Raw genomic sequence first — 17,678 nt, 5'->3', positions numbered from 1 at the left:
TGTCATTTTTTTAAAATGTATTTTCATGTCTATACAATTATAAAAATGTGGGCAACCCAAACAGTTCTATTTCTGATGCTACGATTTTATTTCTACACGTTTATTTCTACCTCTAACCCACTGCAGGATTTTAACTTTTAACGCCACAAATAGCATTTGGTGTGGTGGTGAGATGCTGTAGAACTTCAAAGATTACCTAATTTTTTCTATATTTACATTTTTTCTGCTAATTAAAACAGAGTCTGGATTTGTTGACACCTCCTGCACTGACTTTATTTTCCCCACCGCAAGTGGGAATAAATTTGTCTTTATGCAGGTCAGACCCATAAAATATTCATTCAGATAAATTTAAACACTTCTTCTAATGTTTGGAATAAAATTCAGAAAAAAAAAAATATATTACATAGTTTTAAATTGCCAGTCACTAATATTTTATTCAGTACTTTGGGTAAACACCCATTTTTTTTCCAAGATGAAAGAGATACAATTTTTGACCTGCAATTGCCTGTCTGCTTTTGTTGTCCACTGTAGTTAAAAGATGCTGTTATCTTCCCCGCTTTTATTACTTTTCTCCAGTATTTTCCTTTGTGAGATTTTGGTTGTCAATAGACTGTGTTTAAAAAAAAAGATTCACTAATTGCAAAAGACTATTAGATAAACAAAATGCAAAAGATACACTAGTGGACGAAATTTTGCTGTTAGTTACACCCAACTTTAACTCTGTCACCAGAAATCAATATATAACTGATTTGAAACAGCAAAAACATCTAAGCAAGATGCAGTGATGTCCGACTAATCTTCATATGTACCTTTTCTGTCAAATACCAAAATGTTGACACACGTAGTGCATAATATGTTCTGAAAACAAAGATACAAAATTTTACACTACCATACATGCTTTTACAATCCGATATCTGCAGCAGCTAAAACAAAATTAAAATTTTTACTGTTCCGATTAGAAACTTCACAGTTGCTTATAATTTGGGACGAATCATAGCTTGAGTTCTTCTTTTCCTTTGGGCTGCTCTCTTCAGGGGTCGCCACAGCAAATCATCTGCCTCCATTTAACCCTATCCTCTGTATCCTCCTCACCCACACCAACTATCCTCATGTCCTCCATCACTACATCCAAGAACCTCCTCTTTGGTCTTCCTCTAGGCCTCCTTCCTGGCAGCTCTAACCTCAGCATCCTTTTACCAATGTATTCACTGTCCCTCCTCTGAACATGTCCAAACCATCTCAATCTGGCTTTTTCTCCAAAACATCTAACATCAGCTGTCCCTCTGATGGACTCATTCCTGATCCTTGGTGAAAATACATGCAATAGAAGGTCAGGCTACCAATACACATAATTTATGCAGCTTTTTCCACCCTCAAAATACATCTGACAAAATACAAATATATATATATGCATTTGGGAAATTAGGATTGCATGACTTTGGACTGCTAAAGAATATCATGACAAAATTAAAATATACTGTAAAAAAAGATAGAAAAGTCCATTACAGCAGGTCTCTTACTACCAGAATGCACACCACACCCAGTGCAATAACAGGAATGCAGAAAGGTAAAACTTAAAGCTACTAATATGATTGTGTCTAAATATAGCAAAATCAGTTAATTACTGTAGTTTTTAATTATTAATTACTAAAAGTTACTAATTTTAAAAATGGCTCTGGATATACTATATTTATGATATACTGCAAAGTGATGAGAACATTTTGTCTCTTTTAGAATTGGCAAAATTGCTTGTCGGTAGCAAAATAACTGTCCAGAAAAAAGGCTCCAAATGTAAGGCAACCACCACAATTTTATGAAGACCTGAGCGTGTTACAGTTTTTTCTAATAGCTAACCAGGATTGTAATAAATGATATAAAACACAAATCATAAAAATCATACAACAGTTCTGAATTAAATCTTGAATAATATTAGCATTGAGTTGTCCCATCAGCAAAAACACACATGCGGACGCACGCGTGCGCACACACACACACAGAATACATTAGATAAAGAGAGTTTCAAAAAAAGAAAATATAAAGGGTAGAACAGGGATCAATATAATGTTCAACACAGTGCAACACATGCACTAAAGCAACAGTTAGAGATTCAAACTCACTGGTGCCTCCACCCCCAACAACACTCCTTCCACACACACACCAATTCACCTACTTCAGTCTGTAGAATTAACGATGCAGAAGAGTTTGTTGATTGAGAGAGAGGTACAAGGTGGAGGTCTGGAACAGAGAAGATGGGTGGATGGACGTGTGAACGCAGTGTCAGCTGAATGGACAGATAGACTTCAAGCGATTAGGTTTGGGTCACAGGCTGAAGTGTCCTAGACGTATTCTTCCACAAGTCTGAACACAGGAGGAAGTGATCGATGTCTGGAACGTCAGGGGCCTTGATCCGCCAGGCAGAAAGGAGACAGAGACGGAAAACTCAATCTACAGCTCACAGCAGTGATTCAAATTGAGAAACAACTAAAGAAACATATCAAACTGATGTCCACACAATGTGAAGTTTACAAAACTCTCAGGACCTCTCACTTTAGCCAGCATAACTTCTTCAATACAGATACAACATTTAAAGCTAAACCATGGAAAATCATGAACACTGCATGTACAAAGTGACTAAAAGTCTGCAGACCCTCCTTTACAGCTTCATTATCACATGTGACTGATGTGTCGATTTTTACCAACTTTTCGTGTGAAACCCCTTGCCAACAGGTTTTTGTTTTCATGCTATTGCCATCTACCGGCATAACCTTACAACACTTTATATCATAAATAGTACACAATAGTGACCAAGACAAAACATAATGTTACAGTTTACTGCTGATATTACAGTTAACATAGAGCTGAAGTAACTTGCCAAAAAGATCCAGTTTTGTCTCATCTGTCCAAAGGACATTGCCTCAGAAGCTTTGAGGCTTGTCAATATGCATCTTGTCCAATACCTTGTTCTTGTTTTTAGGATTTGCTTTCATTTGAGTTCTCCTCAGTCGTCTTCCATTAAATCCACTTTGGCTCCAACAGTGACGGAGGGTTCGATTTGACACTGATGTACCTTGACCTTGGAGTTCACATCTAATATCTTTGGAAGTTGTTCTGGGCTCTTTGGTTACCATTCGTATTATCCGTCTCTTCAATTTGTCATCAATTTTCCTCTTTTAGCCACGTTGGGAGGTTGGCTACAGTCCCATGGACCTTAAACTTCTAAATAATAAGTGCAACTGTAGTTACAGGAACATCAAGCTGCTTGGAGATGGTCTTTACCTTTAACATGCTTGTCTATAATTTTCTTTCTAATCTCCTGAGACAACTCTCTTTTCAGCTTTCTGTGGTCCATGTTCAGTGTGGTACATACCATGATACCAAACAGCACAGTGACTAATTTTTTAGCCTTTAAATAGGCAGACTGACTGATTACAAGTTTGAAGACACCTGTGATGCTAATTACAGGACACACTTTAGTTTATCATGTCCCTATGGTCAAAGTATTTTCAATCTTCTCTACCTTCATTTCTGTTCAGGCCAGTTTCATTAGTTTTTTTTTTTTTTTTTTTTTTAATGCTTCTGTTGAACCACAATTCAAAAGCAATGTCTCATTTTCATTATTTAATTTTTATTTATTACTATTTATATTTATTACTATTTTAAGTTATTTCAGTGACCATTGTGGAATTTTCTTTCTTTGATGGAAGCAAACAATGTTGTCCACATGTGTATTTGTGATTTCAATTCAACTATCAGTAATTTTATAGGAAAACATTTTCGTTTAGGTGAAAAATTCTGCAAAGATTTCAGCATCTCTAAAACCACAGGGCTGGTTTACAGGCTGAACACTGTGAGTGAATTTTATAAGTGTGTGATACTTAAAAAGCAGACGTGACACTGGATTGAAACTGGATAAAAGGCATTTAGGAGCCCATGTGAACAGTGACACTGACAGCAGCATCAAGTTGATCTGCAGGATTCAAATTGAAAGCTCTGATGAGACAGAGAGTTTGTCCAGTCAGCTGGGACTGAAAGAAATCCCCCTTTATTGATCAGTCGCTCCCGCAGAGCCGTCTATCAGCCAAGTGCCTCTGCAGGGACACACACACTCACACACATGTTCTTCTACTTCTATCCCTGTGAGGACCCTAATTAATCCATCATTTAACAGGATTTTACTGAGGGTCACAACTTGATGTCATTTTCAAGCCTGCACCATCGGTCTGTATGAAACAACAGGCTTCTATATTCTGTCTAATAATGACTGATTACTCCAGTAAAAAGAAACGAAAGTGACTCAGTTAATGTTAATGAAAAAGAAGGGATTATCCAATAAATTTATTAGTCAATTAACCTAAAGTAACCATGTCGTCAGTTTATCAGATTCCAACTGCACCACTATGATGCTTTTCTTTAATCTTATATGATAAACTCTTTTTCAGTTGTTGAGATGAATTCAGTGTTTACCCAAATAACATAAAATACAAAGAATACTCTTAATCCAAAGCTAAATTTGAATTTGTGCATCTGAACTGAAAGCACTTAACTTTGCAGGTTATCTTTTTGTTTACCATTCAACAGCATTTCAGTAAACCCAAATTATCCCTGCAACATTTCCCCCAAATCCCCTGTATGCACTCTGAGCTGCATGTGAAGGACGGGGTGATACAAATGAAGACTTGCCTCCTCATTTACTGAGGCAGGTGCAAACCAGGTAGATTTAAAAATAACTTAGTTTTGCACCAAAGTTAAGGCATGCTTTCACTTAGCAGTAAATAAGCTGTTTTAAACTGGACATCTCTTCAAAAAAACAGGTTCATCCACCCACAAGGACTTATACCTAAACCACATACTGAAGTACAAGCAAACCATTACTCAAACAAAATCTGACTTCTATGCCTCTCTTATTGTATCCGCCTCTGGCTCCACGCGTTCCCTCTTCTCCACTGTCAAAAATTTATTGGGCCCTCCCGATACTCCTCTCTTCCCCTCACTCTCCACCACCTTGTGCAATAACTTCCTGGATTTCTTCTCATCAAAAATCGAAAATATACACCAGCAATTTCCCCCCATCTGTGACACTGCGAACTGCCTCCACTGTACCTTACCCTGTCTATCAGTATCCTCCCTGCTTTCGAGTTTTATCATTCCACCCACCACGGTTATCTCTTCCCTGATCCTCAAATCCAAACCCTCAACCTGCAAACTTGACCCCCTACCAACCAACCTCGTCAAGCTCTGTCTCCCCTCTCTCCTTCCTCATGTTACCCACATTGTTCACACTTCCCTCAGTTCTGGTATCGTACCCCCATCACTCAAGACAGCCATCATCACACCAATCCTAAAAAAACCTGGTCTCGATCCTGCGAACCTTAACAACTTCCGCCCTATCTCCAATCTCCCGTTCCTCTCTAAAATTCTTGAAAAAGTTGTCCACCACCAGGTCCATACCCACCTTGCCGCCAATAGCCTATACGAACACTTTCAATCTGGTTTCCGCCAACTTCACAGCACTAAAACTGCCCTGGTCAAAATCACCAACGACCTCCTAGTAGCCGCAGACTCTGGCCTTGTCTCCATCCTCATCCTCCTTGACCTAACTGCAGCTTTTGACACCATCTCACACAATATTCTCCTCCATCGCCTTGCTTCCATCGGCATAGCCGGCTCGGTCCTCTCATGGTTCACCTCCTACCTCTCTGACCGCACCCAGTCCGTCCATCTCCAGAACTTCCACTCTCAGCCCTCTACTGTCAGTTGTGGCGTGCCCCAGGGCTCTGTCCTGGGGCCCCTCCTCTTCATTATTTATCTCCTTCCTCTCGGACATATCTTTAGGCAACATAACATCAATTTCCACTGTTATGCAGACGACACCCAGCTCTACCTCTCTGCTGCGCCATCTTCTGCCCTCTCCCCTCCCTCCCTCCTTACCTGCTTACATAATATCAAATCCTGGTTCACCCATAACTTTTTGAAACTCAACCCCGACAAAACTGAAATTCTCCTCGTGGGCACCAAATCCACCCTTTCTAAAACCAGCACCTTCTCCATTCTAATTGACAACAATACTGTCCTCCCCTCCCCCCAAGTTAAAAGCCTGGGTGTCATCCTAGACGGTACTCTCTCCTTCACTCAGCATATCAATACCACTACCCGGTCGGCCTACTCCCATCTCCGTAACATAAACCGCATCCGTTCTTCACTCACCATCGATAGCACGGCCATACTCGTTAATGCCTTTGTCACCTCTCGTTTGGACTACTGTAACTCATTCCTCACTGGTCTACCTCTCAAATCACTTCATAAACTACAACTTGTCCAGAACTCTGCTGCCCGAATCATCACCAGAACTCCATTCTCACATCATATTACCCCTGTCCTTAAACAACTTCACTGGCTCCCTGTGTCCTTCCGTATAAACTATAAAATCCTCCTCCTCACCTACAAAGCCCTCCACTCTATTGCCCCACCATACATCACTGATCTACTTCATATCTATTCTCCGCCTCGTACTCTCCGCTCCTCCAGTTCCACTCTCCTCTGCACCCCTACAGTGCGCCTGGCCACCATGGGCGCTAGATCCTTCAGCCACACTGCGCCCCGCCTTTGGAACATTCTCCCTCATCGCATTCGGTCGTCTCCGGACTTATCAACTTTTAAATCATCACTCAAAACGTATCTGTTCCGTATAGCATTTTCCACCTAACTCTCTTAACTTCCCAAAGCAGCCCGTGATGTTCTACCACCCTCTGCCTATTTCATATTGTCTCATATTGTTTCATATTTGTTGTTCTGTCATCTGGGTTTTTGTGTTTCAATTTGCTTTTGCTGTACATCGCCCACTTCCTGGATGCTCTGCACTTTTGCCTTTACATTCTGGCCCTCTGTTTATGCATTGTTGTCATTGTTGTTTTAATGCACTCTATGTATTTCATGCTGTATGCTTCCTTTTTCTCTCTGTAAGGTGACCTTGAGAGTTTGAAAGGCGCCATGAAATAAAATTTATTATTATTATTATTATTATTATTATACATTTCTGTGCTCTCCAGTCATAAACTAATCCACCGAGATAAATAACAGTGACAGTGACTTTTGCAGCTACCTAGCTTTATCCAAAAGTGACAGACATCTTATGCATTTTTTGACAGGAGGTTTAAGTTTTAAAGCACTGCACTGACAAACTACATTTTACTTTATGTTTGACTAATCCAAAGAATTATGACCCTGGTAATAAAGACTTCATATCTTAATCAGGTATGGGTAGATGCTTTGTCCTTGGATCCTTGGACAAAACCTGAGATGATGTACAGTATAAGCACGGGTAATTGCTGTTGTCAAACCAGCTCAACGTGGGTGGGTTGGTGGTCGCGTTCTTTAAGTGTTTTTTATGATACAACAGCATATTGAGGTATTGCCGATAAGTGTAGAAGCACGAGTGCACGCTGGCTGCCTGCCACCGGGGTTTCAGTGCATTCTGCAATGCATCAGACCCTGTGACCTGCAGCCAGCTACGAGTTCACCTTCAGATAAATATGAGTTCATGTGGCATCCAAACCATTGCTGATTAATTTAGTTGGTGTCCACTGGATGAGAAAGAAGAATTTATGTTATTGTCACTGTGTTGTTTAACTTTGGCTGTTAAAAAAACAAACAAACAAAAAAAAAACTTACAAATATCTACCATTCATATTATGACTAGTAAAATAAATTTTCAGTTTCCATTAGGACTATTATTGTTCTTTTTTTTTATTACCAATTATTACCAGTAAAAACTGTACATATCGTAAATGTGAATTTTTCCTGGTAAGAATCCTATTTCAGATATATATGCTGAAATTTTCTTTTTTAAATGGAAAAGTAGATTTTCAAATATCTGAAATATTAAGGACTTTTACAAATCTTCAATTTAGTTTTGACTAGTAAAATCAAATTAAAGTTGTAGACATCTATACAATACTACAAAATACAATACAAGTTCCACTGGTAAGAATGTTATTGTGAGAAGAATTTCAAATAGCAGTGTGGCTCAAGTACCAGTTAAAATGGCTTGCCACATTGCAGTGAGAAGCAAAATGAGTGAAGATAAAAGGGTTACGAACTATCGCAGAGCAGTGAGAAAATATACTATGAATGTCCAACAGCCCCAACACAGCATAATATAATATTTGTGTCAGCTTGTTGATTAATTAGTCCATTATCAAATAAATGATTAAAATTACAAATAGTTCCATAAAGCAATTAAAATGATTCTTAAAAATCAGATACAACGAGCAGATTGATTAAGTACTAGACTAATTCATGCTGCTTATTTTTTATTTTGAAGCATAAGTGAATAAAGTCCTGATAGCAAATTACAGCTATAATATAAAATATATCTGTATAGAAAAAGTTAATGATTGTTTAATATACTGCCTATTTTTAAACACAAATGTCTACATTTGCAAAAAACAAGGTGGTGTGTTTATCTTAGAACACTTATCTTAATCAGTTCTGCACAGATGTTTACACATTACACACTGCACATTTATAAGAAACAGCACGCAGATTTCAGATCACTCTATTGCTGGACACCCTGAGTTGCAGCATAGAACTGAAACAATTAGAAAATTACGTAGAAACTATTTTAATAAACAATTGATTTGTATGTCATTTTCAATCACTCCAGCTTCTCCAACAATCTGTCCCATATGTTAATCAATAATGAAAATAATGGCCTATTTATTGTCCTAGATCATTATTAAACTCTGTAGTGGGGAGGAGTATTAGTCGGTCCCTGGTGTCCACTTTCCAAAAATAACCTCACAAGTTCTCACATGATAGATGTGGAGCTGCAAACACACACATGCTGAACACCACCTGACTGTCCCACAACTGTAGACACGACAATCAATGTTCTCAATGCATAAAAAAAAATTACAATTACCCACAAAACATACTCCGATTTGCACGATATGCTGTGCTGAAAGCTTGTGAACACACAATGTAATTTCTGTAACAAATATACACACACACACACACACACACACACACACACACACACACACACACACACACACACACACACACACACACACACACACACACACACTGTGGCATTGACCTTTACACTAAAAGACAGCAGGACATCAACAAACAGGATATGTCTCTGACCTTTCACACATCCACTGCTAAAGAGCATACTGTACGCATGCATACGTGTGCACAGACGTGCACACACACACACACACACACACACACACACACACACACACGTTTTGATTAAGAAGATATTACATTGACTTACATTCATTTCCTGAAGACAGTCAAAATATAATGTTATATTAACCTTAGCACAGGTATTCACTCTAAAATTAAATGATTGAGGAACTGAATTGAATTAACCAAGAAACACACAGATACAAAAAAATTAGTAACTATCAGAGGGCACTGTGCAAAAACAGCAACTCTACTTAAACTAACTTAAGTGGGGCAGTCGTGGCCTAATGGATAGAGAGTCAAACTTGTAACCCAAAAGTTTGAGTCTCAGGACCAACAGGAATTGTCGGTGGGACGGAGTGAATAGCCAGCGCTCTGTGCACCTTCAATACCACAACTGAGGTGAGACCCTTGAGCAAGGCACCAAATCCCCAACTGCTCCCCGGGCGCTGCAGCAATGGCAGCCCACTGCTCCGGGTGCGTGTTCACTGCTATGTGTGTGCACTTTGGGTGGGTAATGCAATTTCCCCATTGTGGGACTAATAAGGGTAAATAATTTAACTTACATGAAGTCAATAGAAGTATTATTATTACTGTGTGGACAAACTGTAGTTTAATTTGGTCGTTCCTCACAAATGCAAATGGCTGCTTGAGGTTAGGGATAATGTTAGAATTAGGTTCATGTTAAGGCACACAGCAACCATTTGGCCCCATGTTGTATCCATTTTGGAGACAGTGTGAGTACATGTTATAAGTGGGCATACCACTGTGATTAGAAAATCTGCCCCCATTTGTTTTGAGTTATTTTTCTTTTTAAATCACCATCATCACATTTCATTTAAAACACCATGAGAGCAAACTGCATGTCTGTGTATATGTTTGTGTGTGATAAGGTGAACTTCCATCCACCAGTTTTTATTCATAATTTATATTTGCGAATTCAAAATGTTCTAACACTGAAAAAATGAGTGTCTCTGTAAAAGCTAAAAAACAAATGAAGTGCAACGGAAACAGACTGTGCTACATTTGGATGGAAATCCAATTTCAAAGTATCTATGTTGTCCTTTCTGACAAAACAAATCTCTCAAAGAGCTGTAAAGACCTCTCTCTATATCTGCAGAGAGAGCTCTTGAGAGCTCTTTAGATTCCAGGCTGTCCACCGCAAACTGATACATAGGTCAAAGATCAAATCCCAGCAGCTGGACGAAGAAACTGTCATTTGTCAACTGTCACTTGAGTGCTGAGGTACTCAAGTGACTCACTCAGTGTTTCCCACATTAGTGTCCATACAAACCTCAGAGAACCATGTGACTGAAAATCCCAAACACATGAGGCTTCACAAGCAACACATTACAGACAATAGCAGCTACAAACTTTAAAGTTTCTATGACACATGCACTGTCCACACTTTGCTAGGAACATCTAGCTAGTATTTGAATGCTCAAGACATATATTTTCATGGTTATTTTCAGGGTTATTTTCAGGGTACTGCCCTTCCAAATGTAATTTTGTCTCAATTTCTTGAAATTTCATCAGTAAATTACTTTAAATATCTAACTTTCAATAGCATAAAAGAGAAAAAAGAAATCTCTGTAATTAGAATTAGAATTTTTTTTAACAAACTAAACTGAAAAATTATCATGATTAATCTATCTAAATGGTCATTAATAAACAAATAATAAATAAACATAAAAACTGCATAATATTAAAAATTAGTTACATCTTTTCTTTTGCTGCTTGTGACTCACAAAAAAGTATTGTTGAGGCCTTATTAAATTCTCTATAACCAATAGAATCAATTGATTAAGCTACCAATTGTTTGTCTAGCTTGCCATTTAAACAGGCAAACAGGAACAGGAACAACAATAACAGGAAAACAGAAGTTTATTGTTAACCATATTTCTAACAAGGGCTGTAATGAAATATGTAATTATCATAATAATTATTACGCGATTATATTAACCTTAAAACAACAAATTAATAAATAAATTAGGTAACATCAACATAATATGAACACACACATTGGCCCTGATATTACAGATATGCAACATAGAAATAAAAATGTTAATTTTATTTATGTCAAAATGATGACATTGAAGGTCTGAGTTAAAAACTTTCGGACTGACATTTATTCTGAAAAACTGACAATTGGTTATTAGATTTATTATAATCAAATGAGGCAGTTTAATAAACCACCAACATAAAACGACTGCAGGATAACTTGCACACACCGTTTGCTCTTCCTGGCGTGTCCTTAGCTTTGAATCTTGTGGGGTTTAACAAAAGATAAAATTAAAACTAGAAATAAAACTAAAAATGAAAAAAGTAACTAGCTAACACTTCATGGCTGCATGAGTGTCTGTGGAGCTAGCTAACACGCTAGTCTCTCACAAGGACATTTTGGAGGCAATTAAAGGATTGTGTGACCCGACATGCTACCGGTTTGTGTCCTGAACCTGTGGCTATAACGGCACAGTGCAAGTCACTCATGAAACGGTAAAATTCATGTTTCACTGTTCATGTTTAAGAGTTTAAAACCAGCAAAGCTAACTCACCTTATTTCACACTCCAGCGTTAGGCTGCTGTCAAGTGGTCAGATATGTGCCCGTTTCCCCACTTCACTATAAACCTTATAATTCATACTTAAAATAGATTCGTTTTTTGGTGGTGATTTTTTTTGTGACAGGACAGTCTGTTCACGTGTACGTCAATGTGGTGTAATAAACGCTGGGTGAAAGAAAGTCACAGGAAACTTGCATTTATACACAGGCGCGAGTTAGACACTCGCCATTAAGGGTCCTTTAGCAAAACCGTCGCGGGGCAGCGTTGCTAGTAACATCATGGCGGCGTCCACACGAGCCCAGGTGATTTCTCTGTACAGGGTGATGCTGAGAGAGAGCAAGAAGTTCCCCTCGTACAACTACAGGTAGGACATGAAGCCCGGCTGCTCCCAGTGTTTAAAACAGGCAGTCTGCGGCGCACATGTTGCTGATGTAGCAGCTGAGGACTGTGTTTACATCAGCGCGATAACAGGACACAGAGCCTGGATATCTGAGTTGTTTACCCTGTCTTTGGTCTTCGTTTAGTTGATTAGTTAGTTAGGTAGATCAGTGAGATTACGTTAATTATTTGGGAATCCGTTGTGTTTTAATCACTTAAGTCTTCCTGTAGCGTTTGTGGTCATATAAAGGATATTTGCAGCATTTTTACCCACTCGAAGTCGTATTACTATTATCATCATCATTAAAAAATGTAAAACATTTTGCTATTTATGTCACATTAGAGCCATAGTGAAAGCTAGTATCCTTTACACTGTGGCCTTAATTTGCATCCATCAGGTTTTACCTCTTGTAAACAAATAATATGCACATACAGAGCTCAACTGTGTTTTTTGCCCTTCTGGCGTAATGAGGCTGCTTTTTCCAAACAGCTTTCTTCTCACCATTTTTACTTTCATATTTCAGTTTCGTAAGTGCATTAGTGTATCTGTAAAAAGGATGCCTAGTGTGTGATTGCACTTAAGCATCCTTACTGGACAATACAATTAGTAATGGAGATAATGAAACAATACTGTCACAACTATAAAGACAATAGTAATGTTAATTGCATTATTGACATTATTGTCATAAAATAGAGCCTTCAGACCATGAACTGTACATTCTCCTTATAAATTTAAAAGATTTTACTGAGAGGAGTTCAGTTTGAGGTTAACACATATACTGACTGCTGATTGTGGTAACTCACATCTCTGAAAACCTCAATTTTCCAAATTGGCATTACATGAACAATCTGACCACATATTCTAAACTTAAATGACTGCGTTCTCGCCTGGAAAAAATATTAAAACTCAATGAAGGGATGAGGCATAATATTAGACCTATGGTAAAATTTATTACATCACCTCTCACACTGTGCCTTTCTTGGGAAAAAGTTCTTCCCTGCTCATTGCCATGTTGTTTGTGTCTCTAATATGGCAAGCGCGTGGGGGGCTGAGCCCAGAGGGGAACGTCGGCGGATGTTATAGAGAAAACCGATTTTTGTTCAAACAAGTCGATGTAAACTACACATTCGAGTTAATCGATAAAATTGGTTTATCACCCAACCCTACTATTAAAGGTGTATGAGGCTGTAGCTCGTAGGTCTGCTTAATACAAGTAAATGTGTAATTCCTGCATTTTAGTACAATAGTGTGTTGTCATTACAACTTCACATTTAAAAGTTTAACTATTTAATTTTGTTGTGATTTTAAATCATAGAGATAAAGTTACTTTAGCTTTATATTAGTATTTTGTCAGCTGAACTAACCATATTGAAGTTAGGCCTGCGTTACAGTACAGTAATCTATATAATGTATTAAAAATTATATATTTTATATTAAAAATTATTAGAATATTACCAAGTGACAAACAGTCTATTAAAAGTCCACAAAATATATTTATGTGAAGGTTCATTTCAAACGATTATTTATTTTATAGCCCAATAAAGTATGCATAATGTGGTATTATTCATGTCTGTCTGGCTGTACGTAGGGAAGGTGAATAGTAAAGACTATTCTCTGTGTGAAAGATAATTTTGTAGAAATCTATTGAGGAATAAAACACCAGCATGAGTGTGTGGGTATTTAATTACATAAATATATAAGCATTCACTATATAAATATGCACTACCTTTAGTGTTTTATTAATAACAGTTGGTGAGAGCTGTGTCCTTGTAATAGTTTGAGCACCTGCCCTCCAAAGTGTCTGTGTATAGCCCGGGATACATGAGGTCAGCTACTGGCATTTCAAACAAATGTGATTGTTGTTCTGGCCTCAGGTAAAATATATTGACTGAAGGAAAAGGAAAAATTGATTATTTAGCTTATTTATTTGTAGTAATTTGTGTTCATATAATATGTATGTTTCACCTTGGCTTAATGTTTACTGTGCCTGGTTGTAGATCTGGTGTTTTTGTTCTGGTGTGTTGGACAAAGGTCAAAGGTTTTTATAGTAAGTTTTCTGTACTTCAGCCGTGGTTCAGAGCCAGAGCCAGAGTCAGTGGCCTAGTTTGTGCCTGGCCACTGACCTGATTTGTCTGCAGGCCTCCTGCTGCTCACATCCCATCAGGGCTCAATGTGTTCTGCCCCTGACTGTGACACACACTGCATTTATTCTAGAAATAAGTCCAGTCTGCTGCTGTTATAGCTAGTACCGTTTGGATAGGCTCACACTGAATTTACTCAGTGCTTTTCTTTCAAAAGAGTTTGATGATGTTATTGTGAATTTGTGTATTTAATCACGGCTTTCTGTTCAACTCTATATTTTCATTATATATGTACTCTTTTGCTTTGTCATGACAGAGACATTGGATCCACTCAAGAATATTTGTTCTAGCACCGCAGCAGCTAGAGCAGGTGTCTGAAATGTTTTAGCCGGTTTTGTTGTGTTACCTTTTCTGATAAAGGCTAAAGGGAGGGAAGTGGTATGTATATTAATAACAGCCCAACAGGGGCTGACAGCAATCTCCATATTTGTGAGTTAATGATGTATCTGTTCAAAACAACTAGGACTAAAGTACTGAATGGTTTGCGCCATTCAAGTGGAACTGACCACAATAGCTTAGCCCAAGGAAATACGATATTGGTATTAGAGGGAGTCGATTTGCTGAAAATTTTTAAAAGCAGCTTTTTAGCATTGTAGTTCAATTTGAAAGCACTGTAGGGTAGGGGTACACAGCAAAATCACTATTATTAGACTTACACTACAGAAGTGTCTATATGTGTCCAAGTCCACACTTTAACACTTTTGAAAGTGTGAATTTCTCTACAGTCACTTAGCTATTTTAACACCCTACAGTGTTGAAAGGTAACATCAACTGTACACTATACTGTACACTGGTGTCAACACTATAAGACAGCACGTGACTTCCTTATAGTAATTCCAGCAGATGTAACACATTTAACTAAGAGTGTAAAATGTTGGCACTGTAACCACAACAACCACATATCGGTTTCAAAAAATACAAGACAACTTTCTAAAAACTGTATAAACAGAAAAACTGTAATAAACAGGTACACCACAAATGAACAGTTGATCAAGTCAGGCAAAATTAGAGTATGGGATGATATACATCTGTTCATCAGTGTCATATGATAGTGGCCTATCATAAGGTTTGTAGTAGACCAGGGCTGTGTCTGAAACACATACCAACTAGTAGGTTCTGGTTCTTTTGACATCAAATGTTGAAGTGAACTCAGGATGTTGCTGTTCTGAATCAAGATCTTTTGAACATAGAGTTAGACCTGGATAATCGTCATTAAAAACTCACTGCAATTCTGTCTTACCAGTTAAACAAAAATGACAACAGTACCGGGCACTAAATGATTCAACAAAACCAAAAAGTCCATGTAAACCTAAGTTTTCACCAGTAACCTGAATAACTGAACCTTTCACAGGTGTGGCAAACCCCTATTTATTTAAGTCCCCTGAGTGAAAGAGGACTACAAGATGAATGTTCATTAATATAGAATTAAGTTTTGGTGGAAAATTTCTCAAAATTAAATAAATATGGCAAGCTTATACATTCCCCGTTTTGAGCCTAATGGAGTAGCAATTTCAAAATCAACATATTAAACCTGGATCTGAATAGCATGTTCTTGTGAGAATAAACTGTGATTTCTGAAGTAGGAGCCATCATTTATATCTCTGTACAAACCCTCCTGGTGTGGTTTTAGTTTTTGGAAACTGTTGCAGAGTTCACTGTTCCTAAACGTAGATGAAAGAGACGGTATGATTGGTACATACATTAACTTATCATTTTCAGGGACTTGCCTGTTTGTGCCTTTTGTTCTAACTCTGCATATCAAAGTGCACACCAAGAATATACAGTATATCTTCAGGTTGAACTATTTTCCATTTTTTGTCAAAACGTATCATCCTTCTAGGTTTTGTGTTAAGACATGACAATGTCTTCTCATTGTTTTGAATAAATAATTCAGTAAAATGCTTTATGTCATTTGGGATAACTACATGTCTTTTGGACAGTTTTACCATAGGACAATTTTTTGTTTTGCCGAATGACATTTTCATATTTTGTCTTTCCTAACACGTATTTGATTGGCCATTGGACACTGATATTAGTTTTGATTTGCACAATTTTTAATTTTATCTCTGAATCAATATTTTTTTAAATATGCAATTTTATAAACACTTTTTTGAAGTTTGACCGAATGACACCCAAATCTGTGACACACCCTACCACACTTGGAAAAGGTGAAATTAACTTAAACTGAGGAGAAAACTTTAAACTTTCCTCCAACTTCATTGGTCTTCAGGGGTCTTCTGAGTGATGTCATCACATGTCACTGAACTAAACCCATGAGATTAGAGCTCAAAATGGCCTCTTACCTTTGTTTTGCCAAATGACATTTAAGGAAATGGATCTGCGCGGAAAGATGTTCGTTAGATACTAATAATGTTTTTAAAAGCTCTATCATGCAAATACTTTTACAGGCTTATCTTGAGACTTTAAAAAATATGGCAAAGAGAAAATTGGATGATTTTTAATAATGTTTTATCATTTTTCCAACAGTTGTCTTCATTAACGTTAAGTAAGGGCTGTTTTACCAAATGATAATTTACCGCTTTAATCCTACAATATTCTGCCAGTTTTATGTTTTTCATACAATTATGAACAGGGATCACTAAAATTATGTGAGGTTAACCTTTCTAAACAATATGAATCCCTTTTTCTTCCAAAATAGAAAATCAGTTGCTTTTGTAAAATCTAGGCATCACGTCACCCAGTGTGGAACTGTCTGACATTTTTCTCACTGCTTGCCAAATGAGGCGGATTGTCTTTAACCACACACAACCCATTATGGCTGTGTAGTCCCTTGGGAGTCTGACAGTCTGATCGTTGCACTGCACCAGTACATCTGTCCTCTCTTCCATGTGCACTGGGTGTCTGCTATATGCTATAAAAATATTGCCTGAAGGATGTAGAAGATGTCTCATGTATTTCATGTAGGTTTTATAAGATACTAATGATGCCTTCGATCCAGTGTCTATTTGCATCTTTACTAAATGTCCTTCCAACTTGACTTGGATCCAAAAAACGTCTGAGAAACCATCATTACTCATACTGTATTTATTGTGGGAGACATGTCTTCTACTGAAAAATCACTGCTACACTCCTTTTTGTGTTTGACTGTGTGAACATGTCTTCTTTTCTTGTAGTTTGCCATTCTGTATATTTCCAGCCTTTTTTTCCCCACAACTACGGCAGACCATATCTTTACACCAACATGCAGGTGTCACATGATGACCTTCATCACAGCAAAAGCATGGCCCTTCAACATCGTGGTTACTGTTGCTGAGTTTATGAACTTTTTCTATTGTATGCTGCTGCTGGGCCTCTTTAGATGCCATTTCCATTGACACACTTATATTAATGGCATTTTAAAGAGTCAAATCACTTTCTGTGAGCAATTTCTTCTGTGCTGCTTC

General features: G+C 37.7%; 2 protein-coding genes across 5 annotated transcripts in view; one reads left to right on the top strand and one right to left on the bottom strand.

The window, feature by feature from the left end:
• Positions 1-11,887, bottom strand: part of fars2 (phenylalanyl-tRNA synthetase 2, mitochondrial) — a 186,469-nt gene extending 174,582 nt beyond the window's left edge. For 3 of the 4 annotated variants that reach the window (XM_026329525.1, XM_026329521.1, XM_026329524.1), the window contains exons 1-2: positions 11,748-11,887; positions 2,171-2,401 (exon numbers count right to left, since the gene is read on the bottom strand). The gene's annotated coding sequence lies outside the window, so the exon portion shown is untranslated. The remainder of the gene's footprint in view (positions 1-2,170; positions 2,402-11,747) is intronic. The other variant, XM_026329523.1, reaches the window with a different exon arrangement.
• A 105-nt stretch (positions 11,888-11,992) lies between these two features.
• The window catches only part of lyrm4b (LYR motif containing 4), a 57,582-nt gene continuing 51,896 nt past the window's right edge, over positions 11,993-17,678 (top strand). The window contains exon 1 of the mRNA XM_026329550.1: positions 11,993-12,118. Coding sequence (XP_026185335.1) covers positions 12,033-12,118 — 86 coding nt within the window. The 5' untranslated portion in view covers positions 11,993-12,032. The remainder of the gene's footprint in view (positions 12,119-17,678) is intronic.

This window comes from Mastacembelus armatus, unplaced genomic scaffold (genome assembly GCF_900324485.2).
Source record: "Mastacembelus armatus unplaced genomic scaffold, fMasArm1.2, whole genome shotgun sequence".
In the NCBI taxonomy this organism is placed as follows: domain Eukaryota; kingdom Metazoa; phylum Chordata; class Actinopteri; order Synbranchiformes; family Mastacembelidae; genus Mastacembelus; species Mastacembelus armatus.
The sequence above is the reverse complement of the archived record's forward strand: the minus strand, read 5'-3'. Positions and strand labels throughout refer to the sequence as shown.